The 22,298-nt window shown below is 45.9% G+C and overlaps 10 protein-coding genes across 10 annotated transcripts; 5 read left to right on the forward strand and 5 right to left on the reverse strand.

The window, feature by feature from the left end:
* Nucleotides 1-1,269: 1,269 nt before the first annotated feature.
* On the forward strand, nt 1,270-2,184 carry N7469_008859 (putative 2-hydroxychromene-2-carboxylate isomerase; the record flags this gene model as incomplete). The annotated part of the gene is made up of 4 exons (XM_056647777.1): nt 1,270-1,344; nt 1,419-1,518; nt 1,629-1,912; nt 1,981-2,184. 4 exons carry the CDS (start codon nt 1,270-1,272, stop codon nt 2,182-2,184), a joined length of 663 nt encoding a protein of 220 aa, XP_056497542.1.
* Nucleotides 2,185-2,420: 236 nt separating this feature from the next.
* Nucleotides 2,421-2,915, reverse strand: N7469_008860 (uncharacterized protein; the record flags this gene model as incomplete). Its single annotated transcript, XM_056647778.1, has 2 exons — nt 2,421-2,545; nt 2,606-2,915. The coding sequence occupies 2 exons, from the start codon at nt 2,913-2,915 to the stop codon at nt 2,421-2,423; spliced, it is 435 nt and encodes a 144-aa protein (XP_056497543.1).
* Nucleotides 2,916-3,911: 996 nt separating this feature from the next.
* On the forward strand, nt 3,912-5,012 carry N7469_008861 (CobW-like GTP-binding protein; the record flags this gene model as incomplete). The annotated part of the gene is made up of 1 exon (XM_056647779.1): nt 3,912-5,012. The coding sequence occupies one exon, from the start codon at nt 3,912-3,914 to the stop codon at nt 5,010-5,012; it is 1,101 nt and encodes a 366-aa protein (XP_056497544.1).
* Nucleotides 5,013-5,602: 590 nt separating this feature from the next.
* On the reverse strand, nt 5,603-7,012 carry N7469_008862 (type III PLP-dependent enzyme; the record flags this gene model as incomplete). The annotated part of the gene is made up of 2 exons (XM_056647780.1): nt 5,603-6,648; nt 6,727-7,012. 2 exons carry the CDS (start codon nt 7,010-7,012, stop codon nt 5,603-5,605), a joined length of 1,332 nt encoding a protein of 443 aa, XP_056497545.1.
* A 1,602-nt stretch (nt 7,013-8,614) lies between these two features.
* N7469_008863 (uncharacterized protein) lies at nt 8,615-9,772 on the reverse strand (the record flags this gene model as incomplete). Its single annotated transcript, XM_056647781.1, has 2 exons — nt 8,615-9,197; nt 9,294-9,772. The coding sequence occupies 2 exons, from the start codon at nt 9,770-9,772 to the stop codon at nt 8,615-8,617; spliced, it is 1,062 nt and encodes a 353-aa protein (XP_056497546.1).
* A 2,442-nt stretch (nt 9,773-12,214) lies between these two features.
* N7469_008864 (uncharacterized protein) lies at nt 12,215-13,087 on the reverse strand (the record flags this gene model as incomplete). Its single annotated transcript, XM_056647782.1, has 1 exon — nt 12,215-13,087. The coding sequence occupies one exon, from the start codon at nt 13,085-13,087 to the stop codon at nt 12,215-12,217; it is 873 nt and encodes a 290-aa protein (XP_056497547.1).
* Nucleotides 13,088-14,109: 1,022 nt separating this feature from the next.
* Nucleotides 14,110-15,820, forward strand: N7469_008865 (cytochrome P450; the record flags this gene model as incomplete). Its single annotated transcript, XM_056647783.1, has 6 exons — nt 14,110-14,453; nt 14,496-14,526; nt 14,584-14,727; nt 14,786-14,915; nt 14,969-15,596; nt 15,655-15,820. 6 exons carry the CDS (start codon nt 14,110-14,112, stop codon nt 15,818-15,820), a joined length of 1,443 nt encoding a protein of 480 aa, XP_056497548.1.
* Nucleotides 15,821-16,170: 350 nt separating this feature from the next.
* N7469_008866 (uncharacterized protein) lies at nt 16,171-17,554 on the forward strand (the record flags this gene model as incomplete). The annotated part of the gene is made up of 2 exons (XM_056647784.1): nt 16,171-17,256; nt 17,315-17,554. The coding sequence occupies 2 exons, from the start codon at nt 16,171-16,173 to the stop codon at nt 17,552-17,554; spliced, it is 1,326 nt and encodes a 441-aa protein (XP_056497549.1).
* A 591-nt stretch (nt 17,555-18,145) lies between these two features.
* N7469_008867 (class I SAM-dependent methyltransferase) lies at nt 18,146-19,282 on the forward strand (the record flags this gene model as incomplete). Its single annotated transcript, XM_056647785.1, has 3 exons — nt 18,146-18,316; nt 18,509-18,655; nt 18,761-19,282. 3 exons carry the CDS (start codon nt 18,146-18,148, stop codon nt 19,280-19,282), a joined length of 840 nt encoding a protein of 279 aa, XP_056497550.1.
* A 150-nt stretch (nt 19,283-19,432) lies between these two features.
* N7469_008868 (fungal specific transcription factor domain-containing protein) lies at nt 19,433-21,922 on the reverse strand (the record flags this gene model as incomplete). Its single annotated transcript, XM_056647786.1, has 8 exons — nt 19,433-19,630; nt 19,815-19,885; nt 19,940-20,003; nt 20,054-20,268; nt 20,331-20,637; nt 20,684-21,116; nt 21,193-21,691; nt 21,871-21,922. The coding sequence occupies 8 exons, from the start codon at nt 21,920-21,922 to the stop codon at nt 19,433-19,435; spliced, it is 1,839 nt and encodes a 612-aa protein (XP_056497551.1).
* Between the last annotated feature and the right edge of the window lie 376 nt (nt 21,923-22,298).

Raw genomic sequence — 22,298 nt, forward strand, 5'->3', positions numbered from 1 at the left:
AATATCCATAGGAAAAACATAGATATTGTTACTTGGAGGTACTTCTGTATGGTGCCTATCTACTAGTATGCTATAATGACGGGTTAGTTAATACTGTGTGCTACAAGTGTCAAGTTGAATCGTGCTACACTAGTATAATTGCTGGTCCTTCGAAGAAAGCGTCCAAGAATTATATCTTTTTTCCTAGTTCGCTTAAAGGATTTCAGGTAGTACAGAAATTCTTTTAACTAGCTGGCCGTGCCCGTAGATCGATCTATCGCCCGGGCATAGTCAACCTCAGAATCTGTCATGCAATGACTAGCCTATTACCTCTCTCAAAAATCATCCGCGACAATAATTATATCATGATAGTTTTCATTTGATAATTTCATGGATATCGTTGACCTCTGTCTCACTTCTGGAAGAATGCTATCATCACAGGGAGAGAATGTAGATCGTGGCATCCACAAATAACAAAGAACCATATTTCACAGAAACGGTACGCCAATTTAATTAATACTATGGCAGACATCGTCTAAAACTATCTTATTCAAGTTTGAGGCTTTTAGTCCTTTTTGCCTTGTCTCAACATGAAGGTTTTTGCCCTAGTTTTCATCAGTGCCCTTGTGCTCCTCGCAAATGCCGCATCCATAAATCTCAGGAGGACCAAATCTAACCTTCATAATTCAATGGACTCATGTCTAGCTGGTATGTATAGTCGTGGAATCAGCCTTTTTTTTTTCGAGCACATCGGGGAATAGTTTGACTAATGAATAGCGTGGATACAGTTGGTAAATCCTGCGAGGCAGGTAACGAATGTTGCAGCCAAAAATGCATTAATGCGAAACGCAATGCAGAGGACAATTAAACCGAATAAGCTCAATATGATTTTATTTAGTTTTGGCTCAAGCTATTAAAAACGAAAGCTAGTCCCTTTGACATAAGTTCGGTGATGCCAAGCGTAAAATATCATAATTAGTGCAGTCGTAGATCTTGAACAGCCTAAATAAACTATCTATTTGTTCCGTAGTCCACATTCTGCTCCTACCAACTCCCTTTCCATCTAATTTCTTGTGACAGAATAACTTGAATATCCGACAACACTTGAAGCTTCCACTCACTCAATTAAATCAAGTTGGTTGTTCCTCCGATGAACCTCGGCTTCACTTGATAAAATGCTGAGTAATCTTCAATCCCCGCATCAAATCGACAAGCTTCAAGCTCTTTGCACAATCCAATCTCGGAGAAGCTAGGATTGCGAATTATATTCCTTCTCTGGCGCAATCAACTATGGCAGTTCCCCAAGTTACCCTGTATGTCGACATCGTGAGTCCTTTCGCATATATTGCATTCCACGTGTTAAAAGTAAGTGATCCCTACTATCCCTTTCCAGCTACACTGTCTTCAAGTATGGCGTTCTAACGAGAATACCCCAGTAGAATTCACCCACATTTGCAAAATGCGAGGTGAAATACGTACCGATTTTCCTGGGTGGATTAATGCATGCTTGTAATAATACTCCTCCGATAAATATCAAGAGTATGTCATGTCGAGCGGCTCATACAGTAGTCTCTATTTACCCCCTTTCTCCGAATGGTCATAGTTACTACTTATAGTACGAAAATCGACATAGTACTAATGACTTCCAGACAAGGATAAATGGATGGGTCTTGAGCGAATGCGATGGGCAAAGTACTTCTCAGTCCCCATGACCGAGAGATTCCCTGAAGGATTCCCGCCCAAAACACTTTCCATTCAGCGGGCATTATGTGCTATTTCGCAAAAATATCCTGCCAAACTCCCAGCCGCTATTGAAGCACTCTATCGTTCCTTTTGGGTTGATGAGAATACCCGCATCGGAGATGTTGAGGGATTTGCTCCTGTACTTGAGTCTGTTCTGGGCAAGCAAGCAGTGCAGGAAACTCTGTCTGCGGTAAGTTGATCTTCTCGCCTCTGGTTTTTCTATTATGTGGTGACTCATTTTCTCTTTTCTGGTTCTAGATGTCTCAGTCAGAGGTGAAAGCTCTCTTAACTTCCAATACGGATAAGTCTTTCAAGGAGGGCGCGTTTGGTCTTCCGTGGTTCCAGTGTACCAATTCCGAGGGCAAGACGGAGGGATTCTGGGGTATTGATCATCTCGGTGTTGTTGCTGACTTTTTGGGATTGGATCGGAGCCGCGATTCGGGATTCAGAGCTCTTCTTTAAGCTGCCGGTTTCAGGATGTATTGTAATTTTTTGGTCAATTTCATTCATATCTGTCATAGGTGCCTGGTAATCTATATGCGAAGTGCCGAATATCCAATTTATAAAAATCTCCAGAAGTAGAATTATCATACAGGAACCAGTCCTGGAGGGATCTATAAGAAGTCAAGATGTCTCGCGTGACATCATGTATCATCAAGAAATAGTGAGATCATAATTTACCCACCTTCCTGGTGATTTTATTCTCTCACAGAAGGAGGTAGTTTGGTGCTCATATGCTTCTCTCGCAAGAAGTCACAGATGTGTTCGTTGTCCAATTGATCGATTTTCTTATGCTCGGTTTCATCCACGGCCGGGTCGGTGGCTAGAGGGCAGCATTTAGCGACAGGAAGATACCAAGAAGATCAAGAAATTACTATCGTACCTTGTTTTGAATCACTATTATCTTCAGAATTTGCATTCCCAGTCAATGATCGCACTCGTGTTTGGACAGTGTGAATTGCATTCTCCGCGAGAGGAGCAACTGTCTCCTTCGTGTCTTGTACCGTTTCACCAACTACGGACGAGACTTCACTGCCGAATTCCGATATGGAGCGGCCTCCAGTTGCGAACTGGATTTGTTCTTTAACTGTTGCGAGAACGCCCTCAGACGGATTGTTTCCGGATGATATGGCGTCATGGTTTCTTTGTTCGGAGGGAGACTTTGTTGATACTGAGTCGTTCGAAGAGCTCATGTTGCAGCGATGGTTGTCGCACTTATACAAAGAAAGCTGATTGGAAACGCTATTAAAGAACGAAAACCAGCCCAGGGGAAGAATGTACGTAGGGCTGAGAGGTAGGGCTGAGAGAAGTTTAGTACCGGGGAAGCGATACGATACGCAGGGTTGGGGGATGACATCGGCCCAGAAGGTGGATCAAGTTGCGTGTCGAGTATGATTGCTGATCCAATCAGAAATTCATGGATAAGGCAGAAAGGATACAGCCATCTCTAGTGAGATCATGGCGCGTGTTGGGCCAGGAAAGACGTGGAGAAGACCAAATTGCAAGGCCAATGTCCCTGGCGATGACGTCGTTGGACCCATCGGGCAAATTTGATAGTCAAAAAGATCTGCTATTGTGCAACAAATGTATGTATTGTGAGAACAATGCAAGAAAGAAGAAACAGACTTATTTTTGAGATAGATAGGCGGTTCGGCTTAGTGGAATCCCTGTTGAAGTGGTTGATAGATTCAAAGTTGAGATTCCTAGAGATCAGATCTGCTGGCTAGAATAACTATAGAACCCATGACTTTCATTCTGTTCTTCCAGTCGAAATACCTAATGGGAGGATTTATATACTATACTGATAGCACTTCAGAAAGTTAAACCAGTGACTAGGGACCATTATCTATATTGATAATCCCTATGGACTCGATCATTCCAATTTTCGGTATAGATGATGTGATGCAGAGTACAGAAAATGGCCTGATCTTGGAATTTGGTAGACCATATTCACATATATCATTATGGACCTTATTGTTTATCGAATTTTGAGACTGAATGAATCTAATTGAATCATTTCTTTCATATTGAAGTAATGATAGTACTGCATGTAGATTCTGAAAATATTTCCCCTGCACTTTATACAATCAGCCCCACCGCCCCGCGCAGACTTGAATCTTTCCCATCCAACTTGAAACTTCCCCGCCAAACTTCAACACCAACAACCCCTTCCACCTGAAACCCTCACAATGTCACCAATCCCAGTGACAATAGTAACCGGCTTCCTAGGCTCCGGCAAAACAACCCTCCTATTAAACCTCATCCCGCAACTCCCAAAAACCTACCGCCTAGCCCTCCTCAAAAACGAATTCGGCGACGTCGCCGTCGACTCGCAACTCGCCTCCACAAAATCCATTTCCGGCGTCCGTGAACTTTTAAATGGTTGTATTTGCTGCAATCTCGTCGGACAACTCAGCGATGCGCTAAATCAACTTCGAACCGAGCAAAACCCCGATCGAATCGTTATCGAGACGAGCGGGAGTGCGTTTCCTGCTACATTGGCTATGGAGGTGAATCGGCTTTCGAGGGAGGAAGGAGGGGAATTTATTCTTGATGGGGTGATTAGTGTTATTGATGTTGAGAATTGGGAGGGATATGAGGATACCTCTTATACGGCGAAGATCCAGGCGAAGTATACGGATTTAATTGTTTTTAATAAATGGGAGGGAGTGCCGGAGGAGAGATTTGATGTTTGTTTGGATCGGGTGGGTGATTTGGAGATTGAGACTCCTTGGGTGAAATCTGTGAAGGGTGTTGTTGATAAGGATGTTTTGCTTGGTATTGATGGGGCGCTATTTGCTAAACAGGGGGCGGAGGAATCTGTTCAAAATGGCCATAAAGATGGACATGAACATGAACATAAACATGATCATCAGTCTGAGGTTGAGGTTTTATCGGTTGTGTTGAAGGGTTCGACTGAACAGGTGGTTGATGTTGAGGCGTTGGAGAATTTACTTGCTGCTGCGCCGAGGGAAGAGGTTTATCGTATCAAGGGCATCGTTCGATCTTCGGGAAAAACACCTCCAGCTGAGACCTCGGATGATCTACAGGATAGAAAGGTTGGAGATGATGCTTGTCGGTATTACATTCTGAACTGGGCCTTTGGAAGATGGACCGCAACACCGTCAACTATTGTGGCGGAATCCGCCGATGGGACTATTATCGCTCGGTTGACTTTCATTTTGGCTCGCTATGAGTCGACGAAGTGGAAGAAGAAGCTTGAGGCTGGAGGGTTGGTCAAAGCTGCTGATAATGCAGAGGCTAGCATCGCCGTGGAACGACTGGTTTGAGCTGGAGAGCAAGGCTAGCTCTCATGTGCATTTTCATGACGGAGGCGGGGACATAGATTTTTTTGGTCTGATAGATGATAGATATGTGTATAAGACTTCAGGTATGAATGAATGATACCACTAGAAACGCTAGAACTTCATGACTGTTGAACTGGATAGTTCGATTAATCTCCTTGTGAAAGATGGTAGAGTCAAAACAAACTGGACATGGACATTGAAAGGTTGGGAGAGCAGGCTCATGAAATTTCTGATAAAATTTTTCAACGACTTAAGATGAGTGTGTGCATACTGCGAAGGAAGTAAAAGTTTACATAGTGATCTACTTGGATGACTGAGATGGGCAGCGCTGAAAAGTAAATTAGGACAGCATAGAATCTATTCTATGACATCTCCAGAGGCGTCTATTAAGGAGAGCCATTGATAACGCTGAGGCCAGATAACTATTAGGATAGTCGACAGACCAATGAACGGTGGTAGTAGACGTATCTATACCACAAGATTGAAAGCAAGTTACACAAAACATGCACAATGAATGACGACCGCAATAAATGCGAAAAGATACATATAACGGAAATTTTTTGTAAGCTTGACTAATAGTCGAGAAGCGCCGAGGCACCAGGCTCGCTCGAGATGTAGATCACCTCGTGGTTGTCGGAGAATCCATTGAAGCGAGTGGCACTGCACTTAGTGTAGGCGCCCATTTCCTCGAAGTATAGCCAATCGCCTGTATTCAGCAGACCGGGAAGTTCGATACGCTCGGTAATCACATCGATGCCGTCGCAAGTAGGGCCCCAGATGGAATAGCCGATTGTCTCCGAAGTCGCAGAACTCGGAGAGGCGTTGTCAGCAGACAGCAGAACCTGAGCGACTGGATGCTGGTGGTCGAAGATGATGTTCGAGAAATTGCCGTATACACCGTCGTTAAGGTAAAGCATGTATGCGTCTCGTGAAGGATCCGCAGGGTCAGGAACATCCCGACGGGCAATGACATTCGCTGCCAAAGTGAAGGCGTTCGCGACGTAGTAGCGACCGGGCTCCGCGATGATGCGAATGTTGGGCGGGAAGTAGGTCTCCAAGGCATCACTCAGGATACCCGAGAATTTCTCGAAAGTATCACCGCTGAAGCCACCGCCGACATCCAGAGTGTGCATTTCATGGCCGATCGCGGAGGCTTGGTCAAATACCAGGCGTGCATCTTCGACAGCCTTGAGGAAAGCACTGGGATCCTCAGCTCCAGATCCCACGTGGAAGCTCACGCCAACAACCTTCAGCTCAAGTTGGTGGGCCAGTTCGAGCAGCTGCTGAGCGACATCCATGGATGCACCGAACTTCATGCTCAGGCGACACAGGCTGGTCGAGTCATCCGTCAGAATACGGAGGTAGAGCTCGGCCTCGGGGAAAGTAGCTTTGATCTTGTAAAGCTCGTCGGCATTGTCAAAAGTCATCTGCTTGACGCCAACTTCCTTGGCGTAGCGCAGGTAAGATTTGGTCTTGCAGGGTTGGGCATAGATGATGCGGCTGGGGTCGATGCCTGTCTGGAGAGCGAGATCAATCTCCGACTTGGAGGCGCAGTCGAATCCGTTGCCCAGCTGTGCCATGAGGCGAAGAACCTCCGGGTCCGGGTTACACTTGACAGCTGAAGACATCAGTTAGTAAACTTCGTTCCGGCAATCGCAGATGCATGGACTTATGGGGTAGCTGAGAGGTGACCTACCGTAAAAAGGCTTGACACGGCCCAGGTTCATCTTCCAGCGCATGTGCTGGCGGTAGACCTCCCCCATATCGGCCACATAGAATGCATCCTCCTCTCCGGGGCTGCAGTTGTCCACATCCACCTCAGCCGCGCGCTTCTTCAGAATTTGCAGGACAAGGTCCTTGGCAGTCAACCGAGATTGCAACAGATCGTCCCCGCCATGATTGAGCACGGCGGAGTGATCACGACTAATGTCGTTTTTGATAGTGCATACTTCAGCAGGGGAAACACACGCAGTTGGTGCCATCACCGTACAGCTGCGACTCAGCACGGTGATAATATGAAAAAAAAAGTTGGTAAAATAAAGATTGATTTGGTTGGGTCAACGAGTGACGCAACTGCGTGTTTTAGGGAGGACGAAAAGTGTCACAACCGTAGTTGACTGGACCAAGCCTCCTAGACCCTTCCTCCTTAAGAGGAAGAACCTTCAGAGAAGTCCTATGCGGCAGCTCTGAAACTGAGGGAATAACCTGAGAGGGCGTCAATGGGGCGAAAAAAGGCGCACCGGACGAGAACTCAGGAAAGGCAAGCAGGAGGTGGAATGTTGTTAAGAGTGTCGCGGAGACGTCGAGTGGAGACAATTTGGCTGAGGAGCAAAAGTGAGGCTACGGGAGCCGTGATGACGGTGCCTTTGGGGAAAAAACCAAAGGCAGAGTCCAATTTTTTTTTGGAAAAAGATTGAGAGATCTAACCGTCACCGAGTGCACAGTTAGCAAAGTGGTCAAGATAGGAGAAAGATCCTATATGAGAGAAAAAAATGGACGGATGAGAGGAGGAAGAATTGGGCTCAGAGTTTTAAATTTAGAGGGGGGGCAGGGCTTAGTTTTAGGGCACAACGCGATTGGGTAGAAAAAAAAACCACGCACGGTCGCACACAACAAGGATGAGACCACGAGTTGAGCTAGCAAGGTAAAACAGAAATAACTCACCTGGGGAGAAAAAACCCAATGGAGGATGGTGAGGGGGGAAAGAAAGAAGAGAGGAGAAGGAGAGGTTCACTTGGAGAAAATCCAGGCGGGCGAGACTGTCGGGCGGTGAGCAAAACCTTGGAAGTAAGCAGTTTAGGGTAGAAGTACAGCATGTAGTTACATAGGTTACTAGTTACACAGAGCAAGTATGAACTAGTAACAACTAACTACTGTAAATAACTAATACCAAAATGTACATCCCGTCCAGGTTGCCAAAGTACACAGCGAATATGCGCGATTTCTCGAGTCTAGGCGTTTACAGTATTTATGGTGACTATTCAATATCTTGGTGGTATCTGCCCCCCTGCAGCCTGGAGTACATAGACTTGGGAGTTCCGAATGCAATATGCAATGCACAGTATGCGGCAATTGTACGTAGATGAATCATATCGAGTCTCTACAGGTAGATAATAATAGATAATACTTATGTACATATGATTCTGCAGGGTTGATTGCCTCGAAATATGCGGTGTGGCCAAGTTAGAGGAATAAATTGTATGTACATATATATGTGTGCTCTTTTGGTGGTCTCGCAGGTGTCGGTGGCGCATGAAGTCCCCACCGTGTCAAAGGATCAAAGTGTCAAATTCTTGATATTGGTATCGTACTGAAATTTTCTTGTTTCATTCAAAGTTTGTTCACGAAAAAACCCGCAATTGAGCAGTGCAGCCAAAAACGGCATCAAAGGCGAGAAAAAGTGGTTTTGTGCCTGCAGGATCCGCACAAGCAAAAAAAAAAAAGCCCCCCCCGCGATGACGCATGGTGGATTCTTTCTGTCAGCACGGACCAACTTGACACACACGACAGTTCCCTTCTTTCCTTTCTTGCCTGAATGGCCCATTGCTCAGCCATAAATTACCATCATATTCGTTCAATTCACACTAATCAGCTCGTTTCCGATAACAGTACATTTCGATCTCATCCGTTTCGTCATTGTGAGAAGGCAATTTCACCTTGGCCTGCTGGGAATCGAACTCGGCCTTCTGCATCAGCTCGAAAAAGACGGCCTCGCTGTCGTGTCGACGCTTGAGCGCCACTAGAATCAACGCGTCCGGGGAACCCCGAACCAATCGCTCCATACAGGAAACAAGGGCTGGCTGGCTATCCGAGTTATAAGTGCAGTCAGATACCAGGATCAGGTCAACGGGTTTGTCACACAGTTCTACGGCCGGTTCGTTCCAGTCGAGGGTCTGGAATTTGGCAACTGAGTTGGTCTTGGGATTGGATTGTGCTATGTTGCGTAGAATAATCTCCTCTGCTTCAAGCATATCGGTCAAGAGAACTTCGCAATTCTCAATCATTGTAGTCAGGCCAATACCCACCATTCCACACCCAGATCCCAGCTCGACAACCTTGAGAGGTGAGCTGCGGGGGGTGGTCAGAAGTTGATTGAGAGCAGGCATGCCAACGTCAGCACCTTTGGCCACATCATTGAGGAACATGATGGAGGCCAGTGCCGCATCCCTATTTGATAATTACCATCTAAACATGGCAAAGATAGAGCATAATACCAAAGTAGTATATATCAGACCCCCGGTCCAAATCAACAAGTAAACTTACCAGAGATGTCGCGCAATGCTGTTCCCTGTTTCTTCCCAAATCTTGAACCGAGTATTTGGTTCATCGCCAACATAAAATTGCCGCTCGACGAGTTTCGGCGCCCCATTATCCTTATCAAATGGTGCACTGAATGCAGCAACCACCATCGGAGCCTTATCGACCTTGAGTCGGTCTTCCCTAATATCCAAAACTTGGACCTTGATACAGGCTTCGCCAGTGCCGACCATATTGGCTGTGAATGGACCGAGAAAAATGGGCAATTGACGAGAACCGGCTTTCCATTCGTCTAATTGCTGGGCCTTCATTTGAAGTTCTGGATGCTTCACCCATGAATGGCATAGTGTTGCATCCTCTGCGAGAAACTCGTTGCCCAAATCATTGGTGATTGTGATCAGGGCATAAATGAAGTATTGGAAGCCTTTGCCTTTCTTCTTTTTCTCCCAGGTGGGAGGCTTCAGGTACCGAACGTAAAAGACCATTTTGTTCACGCGTTAATGTATATTGGGAACTTTCTCAGTGGACGGAGAGTCCGCTTTCCGCGCGTTGAGAAGCGGCCATCCCGCAAATATTATTTGGTCACGTGTTCGCGAAGTATAATAATCTTGCAGTGTTTACTTTTTCGTAAATGGTTTGTATCCATTTGATAAAAGTGATCTAAATGTGCTAATGGTGATGAAAGAAAAACAAAAAATAAATAGGTCATATATGGGTTTCTGGCTGCGTGACCTAGTATTTACTTGACCCTTTCTCCTGCATACAAAACTGATTTGGAATAGTTACTAATGTGCATACCCGACTGTGTCGGGACACACCTTGAAACGATCACCTCAGAAGAATATGCACCGAATTACGCATAGACGAGTTTATGTTTGTAAACTTTTATGTGCACATTTCCGTGGATCGAGAGACACAAGACTCTCATTTGCAATAAGATCAACAAGCACGAGGCTCGCATTTACCAAAGCCCACCGACAAGCAAAAATATGTAGATCGAATCTATAGATTGCGATTGCAAAACTTCAAGTCTGAGCCCGAATGAACATTCACTAATGTAGTAATGATCAACGCGTTGGCTTAGGAATCGATATATCCCCGCTATGTCAAATTCATTCTCACGAAGCAACCTGTTTAAAAGCATTTAAAGCCCAGTCATTCACCGATGTCACATACTTACTAGCCATCAATGGTATCTTCAGAGCCTCATGGGTCTCTACTCTCACAGACACATATCATCAATCCATCATACAACTCCCCGATTTTGATGCACCATTCTCGAAGGTACAAAGTCCTTCAACACTGGCTCATGTCGCCCTGCGAAGTCCAAATTCAAGGAAATGAAGCAATTCTACACCACCTTCCTAGACGGCCGAATTGCCTACAGTGACTACATGCTAATAGTAAGGATAGCAAGGGTAGTAAGGATCGTCAGAAATACACTAATAATACATCAATCATTCCAATCTGACTGACCATGCCACACAGGGAAGATTATGATCAGAAACTCAATTAATTGCCAATCACCATTCATCAGCTCGTGTTCTCGGAGAGCTTTTTCGCAGCCCAGATGCGATTTGCCATGGCCTCAAGTCCTTTTCCTTCGAACACGAGTAGTTTCTCCCCTTCGCGTTTATCTCGAAGGAAAACATCTCTGAAAGGGATCTTGATACATCCAATAATTCTGGGTGGATGCTCTGGCCTTGGACAAATTTCCATTCGCGCAATGGAATGCGGAGTAGGAATTCGCTCTTTGCCCTGTCTTCTCAACGCCCATCTCTCGATGATGATCAGCGAGTCTGAATCTATAGTGAGGCTGATAGCGACTTTGACGTCCCCTTTGGATTCGTGCAGCCAGAAAAGCATATCACTAAGCGTTTCAGCTTAAGCTCAATCTGCTACTACCCCGAAAAGAAAGGCTTACTTTTGCAACTTGTTTCGAGTTTCTGTCCAACAGACCTCCACCACTATGGATGGCCATGTACCGTTCCTACCCTTTGGCAGATCTGCCGGCTGCCACGCGCAGTCCGGTCTTTTAGCCCGTGTCGCAGTTCTAACAATGGCAGTAGATGTAGGAATAAGAATACTGCTCATATTAAGAGCCCATATATCAATAAAGGAGTGTAGTGCCATCGAAGCTGCGGCGTGGATGCGGGATTCCATCCTGAAAAGAATGACTGAATGGTATTGATCGTATTCTTTCCATAATTTCAGAATGTTATTTTCTTCGCAGCTCAGGAAATCCTCATAGAAGGAGCCACCGTCTACATCCAGAAAAATGACATAGTCGTTCACTAGCCTGGACTGGATGCCCAAACATTGGTTAAGGACTGACTTGCATTGCTCAGGTCCACTAAACCGATATGTTGGTGTTGATGCTTGAAGGCAAAACATAGTGCTATTATAGTGCAGTAGGAATTTGAATAAAGAGCTCCCAAATTATCTGAGAATGTTTTTGGGTTGACTTTAGGAATTGCATTGCATCATGATTATCGTGATAAAGCTACGGCAAAGCTATCCCGATGCCAAGCCGGGCCTCCAGCTTGGCAATGAGATAGCAAAGAAAAGGGGCAATATCGAAATTTAATGATAATACCGTTCGTAATCTCGGCTGGCATTTTGGGAGTTTGAGGTTTGTTTCATGTGCATTTCAGTATGGTATAAAGTCTAGCCAGTCTGGACTATCTGGGGTATTCATAAAACCATTCGTCGTATTTCCAGGTAAATAGACGAAGTTATCAGAATCATCCCACCTTCTTTCAAGAATTTCCAGTGCCCTGATGATGTTTCGAATATGAAGGGTAAAATACAGCTCTTGTAGAAGCTCTTTTACAATTTTCCTATCCTGGCCAATTGCCTCGCAGCTAGAAGAGGTTATCTCGGTTAGAATCATCTTGAGTGCCTCGAATTTATCATTGGAGGGGTACTTACCCTGCAGTGAAAATAGGTGTGGTTAGAAGGATCCAAGGTGAAAGAGTCGTGACAGGGGTGATCGCAGATACAGCATCCAAAATTGCTCTCACACAGCCCTGAACTTCCGGACTATTTGATGGAAGACCTCGGACTCTTCTATAAAGGTGTATGAGACTGGAGTATTGATATGCCTTGTTACTAGCTTGAAATTGGAGAGTCATGTCGGGGTCCAGCAAGATGTGGCCAGGAAGCACAAGCCCGAATTCTGTATCACGATGAATCATGTGTTTGATCGATATCTCGAGACATTGTGCTTTTTCTTCGGCAATATCGAGGCGTTCTTGAGATCGTGTCTCAACATCATCTCTATGCATTAAGAGACCGATTTCCATGAGGACGATATTGAGGTCCGAGGAGTACCCAGTATAAGTGTCGAAGAAGTACCTCTGGTCTCCATCCCCCATGAAAGATTCTGAAGATGCTAACCCCGACAGCTTTCCAGCGTCTGTGGTAGCCGACAAGGCCTGTATAGACCAGAACCAGCGAGACCAGAGCCAGAAACTATACTCCGATTCATCGAGATGTCTCCGTGAGGCAATTTCAGCAAACATTGCTCCGGCTCCATTCACATGGACTCTCCAAGAAGAGTTTGCACGACCAGAGAAGATTTCGCAGTGGCATAGAGTTCGGATGGTATGAAGAAGAGGTTGAACAGGATATCCAGGCGTTTCAAGATCACGACGCAGACAGCGCATACTGAGAGCAACCAAGTTCGCGACAAGGTCTTCAGGCATAAACTGAGCCGGAAGCTCGTTCAATAAAGTATAGCGATGCAGCGCTGCAAATGCCATTGTAGCGTAGAGTAGCGAGTCGGATTGGTGAGTCATTGGTAGAATAGTTTGGCATATTTGGTCTCGGATATAGGCAGAACTTGATATCTTCGAAGTCTCGGTGATGAAATGATGAAGAAGAAGTCTACTTGTCGCGTTCAATGTTGGTGTGGGTCGCTCTAAGTTGAATGGTGGTATGGAAGTAGGCAGATTGAGAGCGAAACACTTCCAAGGCATACAATTCGAGTTCTCAGAAGATGTATTAGTGCCATTGCTGTTCTGCAATCCCAATACACAAATGCCTCTTTCTTCTTGGCAAGATGGCTTTGCCTTTCTTGGAACCCGGCCATTCCATTTTAATGTAATCTTATATTCGCATGTTTCATTGGCATTGTAACAACGCCCGCAGCTCGGCTTTTGCTCATCGCATTTTTGACGGCGACGCTTACACCGAGCACATCCATGATATGAACGTTTAACTGGAGTATTCATTTTCGAAGTAGAAAACGAAGCCCGCAGCCAATTCCCCACGTACCCCGCGTAATGAGTTATTGACGATACTGCAGGATCGTAGAAATTTGGAGAAACGATCTAAGATAGAGGGGTACAAGAGATGCACCTAGTTTCCCAGAGATATCGCCGTAGCCTACCAAAGCAGGCTAGACACAGATTACTAGCCTTTTGCCTCGTGAATATCTGAGATATTCCATCGGTAGCTCGGCAGATGTGCATCTCCTCGACTTCCCAGATTCGGTCTAGCGTTATCGGACTCGTGCGGAGTCACCCGCAATTAGGGTTGCCTTCTGTGGGATTCGTCTGATCTTCGTACTTCGGAGTGCCCACCAGTCATTCATGATTCATCTATCAGTTGGATCGATGTATCTTCATCTCTATTACTTGCCATACAGGGTTTAACATGGATAGATGGGTCTTGACCCGCCATTCTACCGAGTTTCATGCGTCTTTATCTCATTGTTATAAGACGGTCGTTTTCTTCTAAGAACTTTCTAACTTGACGTACAAGATTCAAACCACCTCGTCGTACTTGACTGGGTCCTCTGGGTAACAACTAAGCCAAAATGTATACAATATGGTTACTGGTAGCCGCATGGCTTGTATATCTGTTTTCAACAACTCTAGAAGCCGTCAAGACCAAGGTCCCTGGACCATGGTATACAAATATCACCAGCTTCGTATTGAAGTACTATGAATTTCAGGGCAAGCGTCGGGTCTGGATTCATAGTTTGCATGAACGTTATGGGCCCGTTGTGCGTTTGGCTCCCAACGAAGTGGCATTTGCCAACCTGGAGGGAATGAAGGAAATTTACCAGAGTGGGGGAAGTGGCTACGACAAGACGGAATTCTATGATCTTTTCAAGCAATATGGTCGCCGGTGGGTTCGGAAATCTTCAAAATCTCTTTTGTGACTGATGCTTGTGGAGCTAACAAACATACTATGTTCCAGTCCCATGTTCGCCCTCCTGAACAGAAACGAGGTATGAAATACTATGTGTCCAGAATTGCTACATTTTCAATGCTAACATTCACAACAGCATTCTCAGCGAAGAAAAATATTTGCGGAAAGATATGCTATGACTAACATATTGACATCTACCATCCTCCAAGGTATTCAGCAAAATGCGGCCAAGGTTGTTGAGAAATGTAGCGCTTCTGCGGGCACCTATTTGGACACTTATGTGAGTATTGCTGAAGATCAGACAATCCTTCAAGCGAACCTTGCTCATATACAGCCAGACGGTTCTCCATTGCTATGCACTTGACTGTGCATCGCACGCTCTGTTCAATCCATCCGGGACAAGGTCACTTGATGGCAAGGATGACTATAAGCTGATGGAGGATCTATCGTATGATAATAGGCTGCAAAGTAGGACATCATTTTCAAGTTTTATTTTCACCAAACTAATCACGTATTCAAAGGCAGACTAGTTCAGCATCATTGGCCAGTGCTCGCATCGATCCGGTCTTGTCTTACTCCTAAGCCAATGATGTCTCTATCTCATTCATTTGTTTTGAACCGAGTGACTAGCTCAAAAACAGAGGAGTCGGCCCTTCTCCACAAGCTACGGAGTAAATCCAATGACATCGAAGAAATCCAAATGGCCGCAGAGTGTATGGACCATCTAGCGGCTGGAATTGACACAACCGGCGACGCACTGTGTTTTCTCATGCACGAGCTTTCTCTCCCTCGGTCATTATCCATCCAGAGTCGTCTGCACCAGGAGATTAATGATCACCCAAATGCTAAGCTCGACGATCTACCATACATGGACGCCGTGATTAAAGAAGGGCTTCGGCTTTTCCCACCAATTCCAATGAGTCTTCCTCGTTATGTACCCAAGGAGGGGCGAACTATCAGTGGATACCAACTGCCAGGAAACTCAATTGTCAGCTGTCAAGCTTATTCAATGCACTTGATGGATACGTCTGTTTTCTCTCAACCGGCTGACTTCCTTCCGGAACGATGGCTGGAGAAGGAGGGAGAAGCGGAGAGAAACAGATTATTCTTTGCATTTGCCGCTGGAGGCCGGGGATGCATTGGAAAGAAGTGAGTACTCGTGTTCTTTGGATATCCACTTTGTGTGATGGTTACTGATCAGTCACAGCCTGGCGCTTGTTGAAATGAAGACGCTCATTCGCGAAATATATGGCCGATTTCAGACAGGGATTGCACCAGAAATGTGCAGTGATATGTCTATTGATGACCAGATTATTGCCTCTAGACCGAAGGATCAGAAATGTCTTCTGACCTTTGAAAAAGTAGCTGTCTAGTTTACATTTACTGGACCCATGAGAAGAACGGGCTGAATATCTTACGGCTGTTGAGATTGGGATAAAGTGAAAATACTCGTCGAATTGAATAGTAGTTTATGAAGCAGCTCCCTGGACATTTTAAATAAAAAGCTCTTGCATACTCACGGAGGTGTAAATGGGTTCGTAACTATAGACTTTCCTATTTCGGAAATCCAAGCTACCCCAGCTTCACGTGCCAGATGACTAATCCAATGACATCGTCGTCTGCGCTTGTCGTTCCATCGTCCCCCAAACGAAGTAACGTGCCGATGAAGTGAATGCCGCTATATCAGACCTCGACCTCTTGCTCATCATAGACCTGTCTCAAGATGATGCGACCGCGGGATCCGCGCTTTCGCCAGCGGATCAATCAACTCTCCCACAACCTCGAGACCGCCAATGAAACCGCCCAAGAAGGACTGTACACCTTTTCGCAGAATTACCTTTCCCCCTGTCTCGCAACGATCGGTAATTGTATCCAGACTTGTACGGATCCGTGTCTACCAGGTAGAGAAGATCATCTCCGACGGCGACGACGTGGGCGTGCTGAAGCCAACTTCGATTTTTATGATGATTGGGACAACGAAGAAGCCGACGACACGTTACTTGGTTGGGGCACTGGCGAGCTAGATCGTCTCTTAGCTGGGAGTGGTCTAGCCAGGGGGAATACGGAGCAGCCGCGCCGCCCGAGACGTATGAGTTACGGTACACGTCACACAAGACGGAGGAGCACAGTGCATATTCCGGATAATCGCAGTGACCCGACTGTCATTCCCAGTTCCTCATTGATTGGGTTCCTTGAGCGATTCCCTTGGAGATTCGGTGCGAAGGGGGTCAAGTACCGGCCTTCGGCTGCAGATTTACAGGAGCATCCTGGTAGCTTTAAACGACATTCCCATGAGGATGAGCCACTAATGGAAGCTACTGAGGATGAAGGAGGCGAAGTATCCTACGCTGAAAACACTCGAAATCGCAGCTCTACGCAATCCTCGAAAGAAACCTCGACTTCATTAAGTTCTCGTGGAGACTTATTCCCAAGTGACGAAGAGGAAGATGCGGTTCCGCTAGACGATGAATTCGCGCTTACCTTTGGTCGTCGCGGCACTGGCCTGGAGTCAGACGATCAGTCTGGAACAAAACCCGAAGTTATGAGGTCGGCATCAAGGACTTCAAGCCTTGCTGAAGCTTCTTCGAAGAAGTCTAAAAAGAATAAGAAGAAAAAGCGATCCTCGAACAAATCTCCAATGAGCACGGATACTGGCTTTATTGAAAGTGTCGACGCGTTATCTATAGCGGATATAAAAATGGAAGAGGAGCGGATGAGACTAGAGGAAGAATCTGCGATTGAAAGAAACCGTTTAGCCGCTCAAGAGCTGGCTCACAAACGGGGCCTTGACCGGGATGGTACTGATCCGGTATGAGTTGCCAAGCTGTTGCAGGATATAAGCCTTCAAACGCTGACTTGACCTTTAGAATATCCAGCCTTCTCAGCAAACAGAGCAACCATCTAACGCTGCCCTGAACCAAGCATTTTATTTAGCTAATGAACCCAAAGCCCCCAATAATAATAGTACTAGAAAGTCAAGTGATTCATCAGCCCTTCGATCACCAGAAGATCAATCTGAGCCTTTCCCACCACTTGGAAAAGACGCTCCAGCCACTGCAGGACCTTCAGATAATCCGGGTACCTCGACTCGCTCTGAATCATTCTGAAATTCCCAGATTCAACGAACGGACAGATTTCTCACTATGCAGCTCCGCCGAAGTACTAGTATTTGGGCCCGCTGCATTTGATACCACCTGCTTTTTTCTTAACACGCCGGCTGTACGATATGATGGATTTTTTTTTCTTGTTTTTATGTACCTGATACCCCGTCGATAATGATTTTGTGAACTATCGACAGCATTCGCTCCAACGGCGAGCGCAATTGCATTGTGAATTAGCAGAGGCCGGGATTATATGAATGTTATACCTCATTCAAACACCCATATAGCTCTTATTATACCCCGAATCAAGTTCTATTCTCGTTTCCCATCAACTCTTCATGATCGTAATTCAAGGCTGGTACACATCGATGGGCTAACGAAGAACTTATCTCCGAGGGATCCACACCCCGCTGCGGGGCGTCGTCATCGTCTTCGTGCCTTTCTCGGCTCGAGGCAGTTTACATCTAGTGAATTCACAGCGTCTGGGGGTCATTTGAGGGTTTGTCAGTCGCATTGGTTTCATTCTTTATATCCTGGCATCATATTCGGAACCAGAAAGGTCGAGACAGGGTATCTGAGCTCAATATCAACATCATCATGGCCAAAGCAGAAACGGATCTCCAGAAAATGCTCGCAAATGGCGCAGATCCAAAGGAGTTACCCTGGTATGAGCCAAAGATCAATGACGTCCCAGAGCCAGCAAAAACTATTCTGGAGAGTTACAGCAAAATTCCACCTGGGCAGGTCTTGCAACATGTTATGGATGTGGTGAGTAGCTGAAAGAGTTGCCAGAATGGTTTGATATGGCACTGACCTCATCCAGAGAGAACGGGCATATTCGATTGTAAGTAGTCTGTTGAAGATATCATGTTAAAAGCCACTATATCAAGGGCTTTAAAAGCCTTCACGTTGTCCCTTGGTTTCTCCTGCCCTGTTACCTCGCTGATTCTGTATTCTTAGTTCCCTTATCCTTGTATTGGTTCATTCCGCTTTCTTGACTTGAGCATCCCTCAATCCCCCGCCTATCCAGAGGTCCTTCAACGTCTAAAATCGGGCCAGAATTTTCTTGACGTGGGCTGTGCTATTGGGCAGGAGATTCGTCAATTGGTCAGTGTTAGAACACAATACCTCTCTGAGGCCCTTCCTTGAGAGCAAGAAGAATATGATTAGAGCATAGATCCTCCGAAAGACTGACACATATTGAGTAAATAGATATACGACGGAGTCCCACAGAAACAAATCTACGCCTCTGATCTACGCCGTGATTTTTTCGATCTGGGTTATGATTTATTTGCGGATAGTGAAACGATGAAAGCTGAATTCATTGTCGCGGATATTTTCGATGAGAACTCCGAGCTTGTTCAGAAGTTAGCTGGAAAGGTTGACATTGTGAATGCGGCTTCATTCTTCCACCTTTTCTCTTGGGATAAACAAGTCGAGGCTGTGAAGCGGGTTATTACGTTGCTTCGTCCCCAGGCTGGGTCTCTGTTAATTGGACGACAGGCTGGACAGAATAACCCTAAAGATCCTTACGATAAGCAGGATCCGCCAAAGAACTACCGTCACGATATTGATTCTTGGAAAAGTCTTTGGGTACAGGTTGGGAGGGAAACTGGAACGAAGTGGCTTGTTGATGCTTGGAAGGAAGAGTGGCAGGGCCTCGATAAAGGGTTTGATAAGTGGCATGCAGATGTTCAATCCTTCAAGCTTCGGTTTGTGGTGAGGAGATTATAGAGCAATTCGAATTTTTTTTTTCCGCGCAAAAGGTGTTAGACAAGTGGTGATCTAGAGAAAGATAATTCTATTTCGTATTTCAAGTCTCAATCATTGTTTATATATCATATATTCATGGGAATCATTTATGTATACACTGGCCTCCACGATTTACATGAGACCACTGTTTGGCGTAGGGTATTCATTACCAAATACGCGACTAAGTGTTGAAGGCAGTGCACCTTGGATACCCTCCGAAGCACCCCACTGTGCACTGGCAGCGAACTGCTGAGCTTGATTCGGTAGCAGACCGGAGTCGTACGGGACTGGACCTAAGCCTGGCTGTACTGGTTGAATCTGGCCTCCAGACTTCGGGTGTGAAGTGAAGGATGGATCCTGGAAAAGCCAAGGGGGGGTTTGCGATAGTCATGATTTCCTGATCGAAGATAGCCCAGGAGTCGTCGGCGTTAGGAATAGGAAAAGCGAGATCAGAGGTCGTATCAGGGGGTGTGTGCATGGCTTGCATGCTGGATTCAAGGCGTTGTGAGAGAACAGTGTGAACGCTTTCTGAGGACTGGTGGGATCTTTCTAGACTTCGCAGATGTGCTTGAATTAAATGAAGATCTGCGATAATTAGCAAAGCTCGTCGTTCTATGGAAAAAGATGATATTTTCTTACCATCTTGATGCGTCATGCCATCTTCTACGCCTCGAAGCAAAAGAATCGCAGCCCATGTAATCATCTAATGTGATTAGTAAATGAGTCGATAGTAATTTGAATTTGCAAGCTTACTATCAGATCCCAGTTGGACCAAATACTAGCATCATCTTGTCGCAGTCTCAAAACTGCCCTCGCTGATACCAGCAGTTCATGTCTTTCAACTGGAGTAATATTTGCCGAACTTAGATCGAAACCCCTAGCAGGGTGGTAAATAGATAGCACGTATAATTTGTGCAAATGATATTGCAAAAGTATTACAATACCCTGTCGATCCGATGGGGATGGTTCTGGAAAAGGTCGTAGTTAGACATAGCTTGGTCGTAATAAAAGCCACGGAAAGATAACTTACGAGATGACCCATTATATCGAACGAGCCAGTCGTCAATTTTCCGCGCCCACAAACGGATGACTTCAGAATCTTGTTTGGTGAATGAAGTCTGAATGGAAGGGCTGTCTGGGACATCAGAATTTATTGAAGACCAGATTGTGGGCAGCCCCCTTCCTACAAAGTGGCTGAGACCATAATGCATCATGTCAGAGAGACCTTGATATGCATTGCCTTGATGGTTGTCAACACGCTGGATGCCTGGTGTTGGAGGTTGGCGAGGTAACATCGGGTAAGACATGTGCATGGATGCGTGTTCTATGTCGATGACCTAAATGATGAGCAAAGATGAATTAACTTAGTGATGGTGACCTTACCTGGAGGCCTGAAAATAAACCCTGCCACTCGGGGGTAGTTGAATCTATTTGAGCAGGGCAGTGGTCTAACCAAAGACGGTAGGCCATCGCTATCCATGACCCTGTAGCATCAATATAGGCCTCCGAGCTCAAGCTCGCCATAATCAGGCCGAGTATATCATTGAATGCTTTTCGTTTCGGTGGTAAGGAATCAGAATCATCAGTAGTCTGGCTGTCCCGTCTGATAGAAAGACCGGGTCTAAGATTTGGAGTCAACAGCTCATTGATAGCGCTGCAGGTAGCCGCAAAGTAACCCGAATCGAATGAGGCCAGCTCAGATGATCGGTGATGTAGAGCAGAAATATACAAAACAGATGCAAGTAGTAAAGGTGTCGGAGCCACAAATGCTTCCCGATCACTTAGAAAATGAAGAAGGGGCAGATTATTTAGGAACCTGAACTCCGAGTCATTATGAGATGTTTGTCGACAATGATAGTTTTCACATGAAGAAGTATGAAAGAAGCACTTACGAGCTCCACAGCTTCTTAACTGTTGGACGAGACCAAATCTTTTCGTCCGGTGCCGGTCGTGTAATGGCTCTCAAATGAGCAACAGCATTCCAAACACCCTGCAACGGCACAGAATCAACCTCTTCATCAATACTCATATCCTGGGACACAGAGCCTTCCTCAGAAACATCTTGGTTAATACCGAGCGCAGCTTCAATCCGGTCCAAGCGGTCGAGGATAGTCTGCTGATCATGCATCGCCGATCGCGGCACGAGCAGTTCATTCTGAGCCTCATCAATAAATTCATGGATCGCCGATGCCTTGCGAAAATTGATAGATATTAGCTTTACTGCAACATATCCAACCTTTGGCATTGAGGGTTTCGTTTGCCATTCACAGGGCCATTCCAGAGAGCATACATTCGCACGAGGCTTAAATACACATGGTGTTTGTGTATGTTTACACCTTCGACATGGTGGGGGCCCTGAAACCTCACATTTCATCTGTGGGTGGTCAATCACTAATCATCCACAGAATCGTATACACGTCTTTCATTTTCCATGCGCGTGTCCTCAGGTGCATACCTTCAATCGCCTGCAATTGACTTGGCCCACAATTAGCATCTCTCGGCCCGCACGGGGAAGAAATCGCCCGGGAAAGTTGCGCAAGTAAGGGATCGGGGGAAAGGGATAAGCTTACCGCATGCCTTTGTGGGCTTGGGCCCCAAGACCATCTTGGCCTGCTTGTCCATCGCGATCGGAGATCAAAGGGTCACATTCCACTGAACTTCAGGAGGAAGTCTGAAAGTTGAGTCGGTCGTGATTAAAGGCCACGTGATTCGGGGTTGGGGTTGTGCACGGGCCGATTTTCCGGGGAGATCCACATATTTTGCTTAAGTATGGAGTAGAGAGTATGGGGATAGAGATGGGATGGGGATGAGATTGGATGAATTGTCATTAATAATGTTTAAAGTTGAGAGTAATTACGCATGTTCTCACATTTTTAGTCCGTCCTGCGTAGGCTGAAAAGTCCAGGGCGGTTCCGAGAAACGGAGATGGAAGCGTGCCTCGAGGACTCGCATTCTGCTGTTCTTGCGCTGCATCCCCCTGAAAGGGAGTAGGATGCCA

This window comes from Penicillium citrinum, assembly GCF_028827155.1.
Source record: "Penicillium citrinum strain IBT 23319 chromosome Unknown utg000008l:1.0-2707905.0:1.0-2709502.0, whole genome shotgun sequence".
In the NCBI taxonomy this organism is placed as follows: Eukaryota; Fungi; Ascomycota; class Eurotiomycetes; order Eurotiales; family Aspergillaceae; genus Penicillium; species Penicillium citrinum.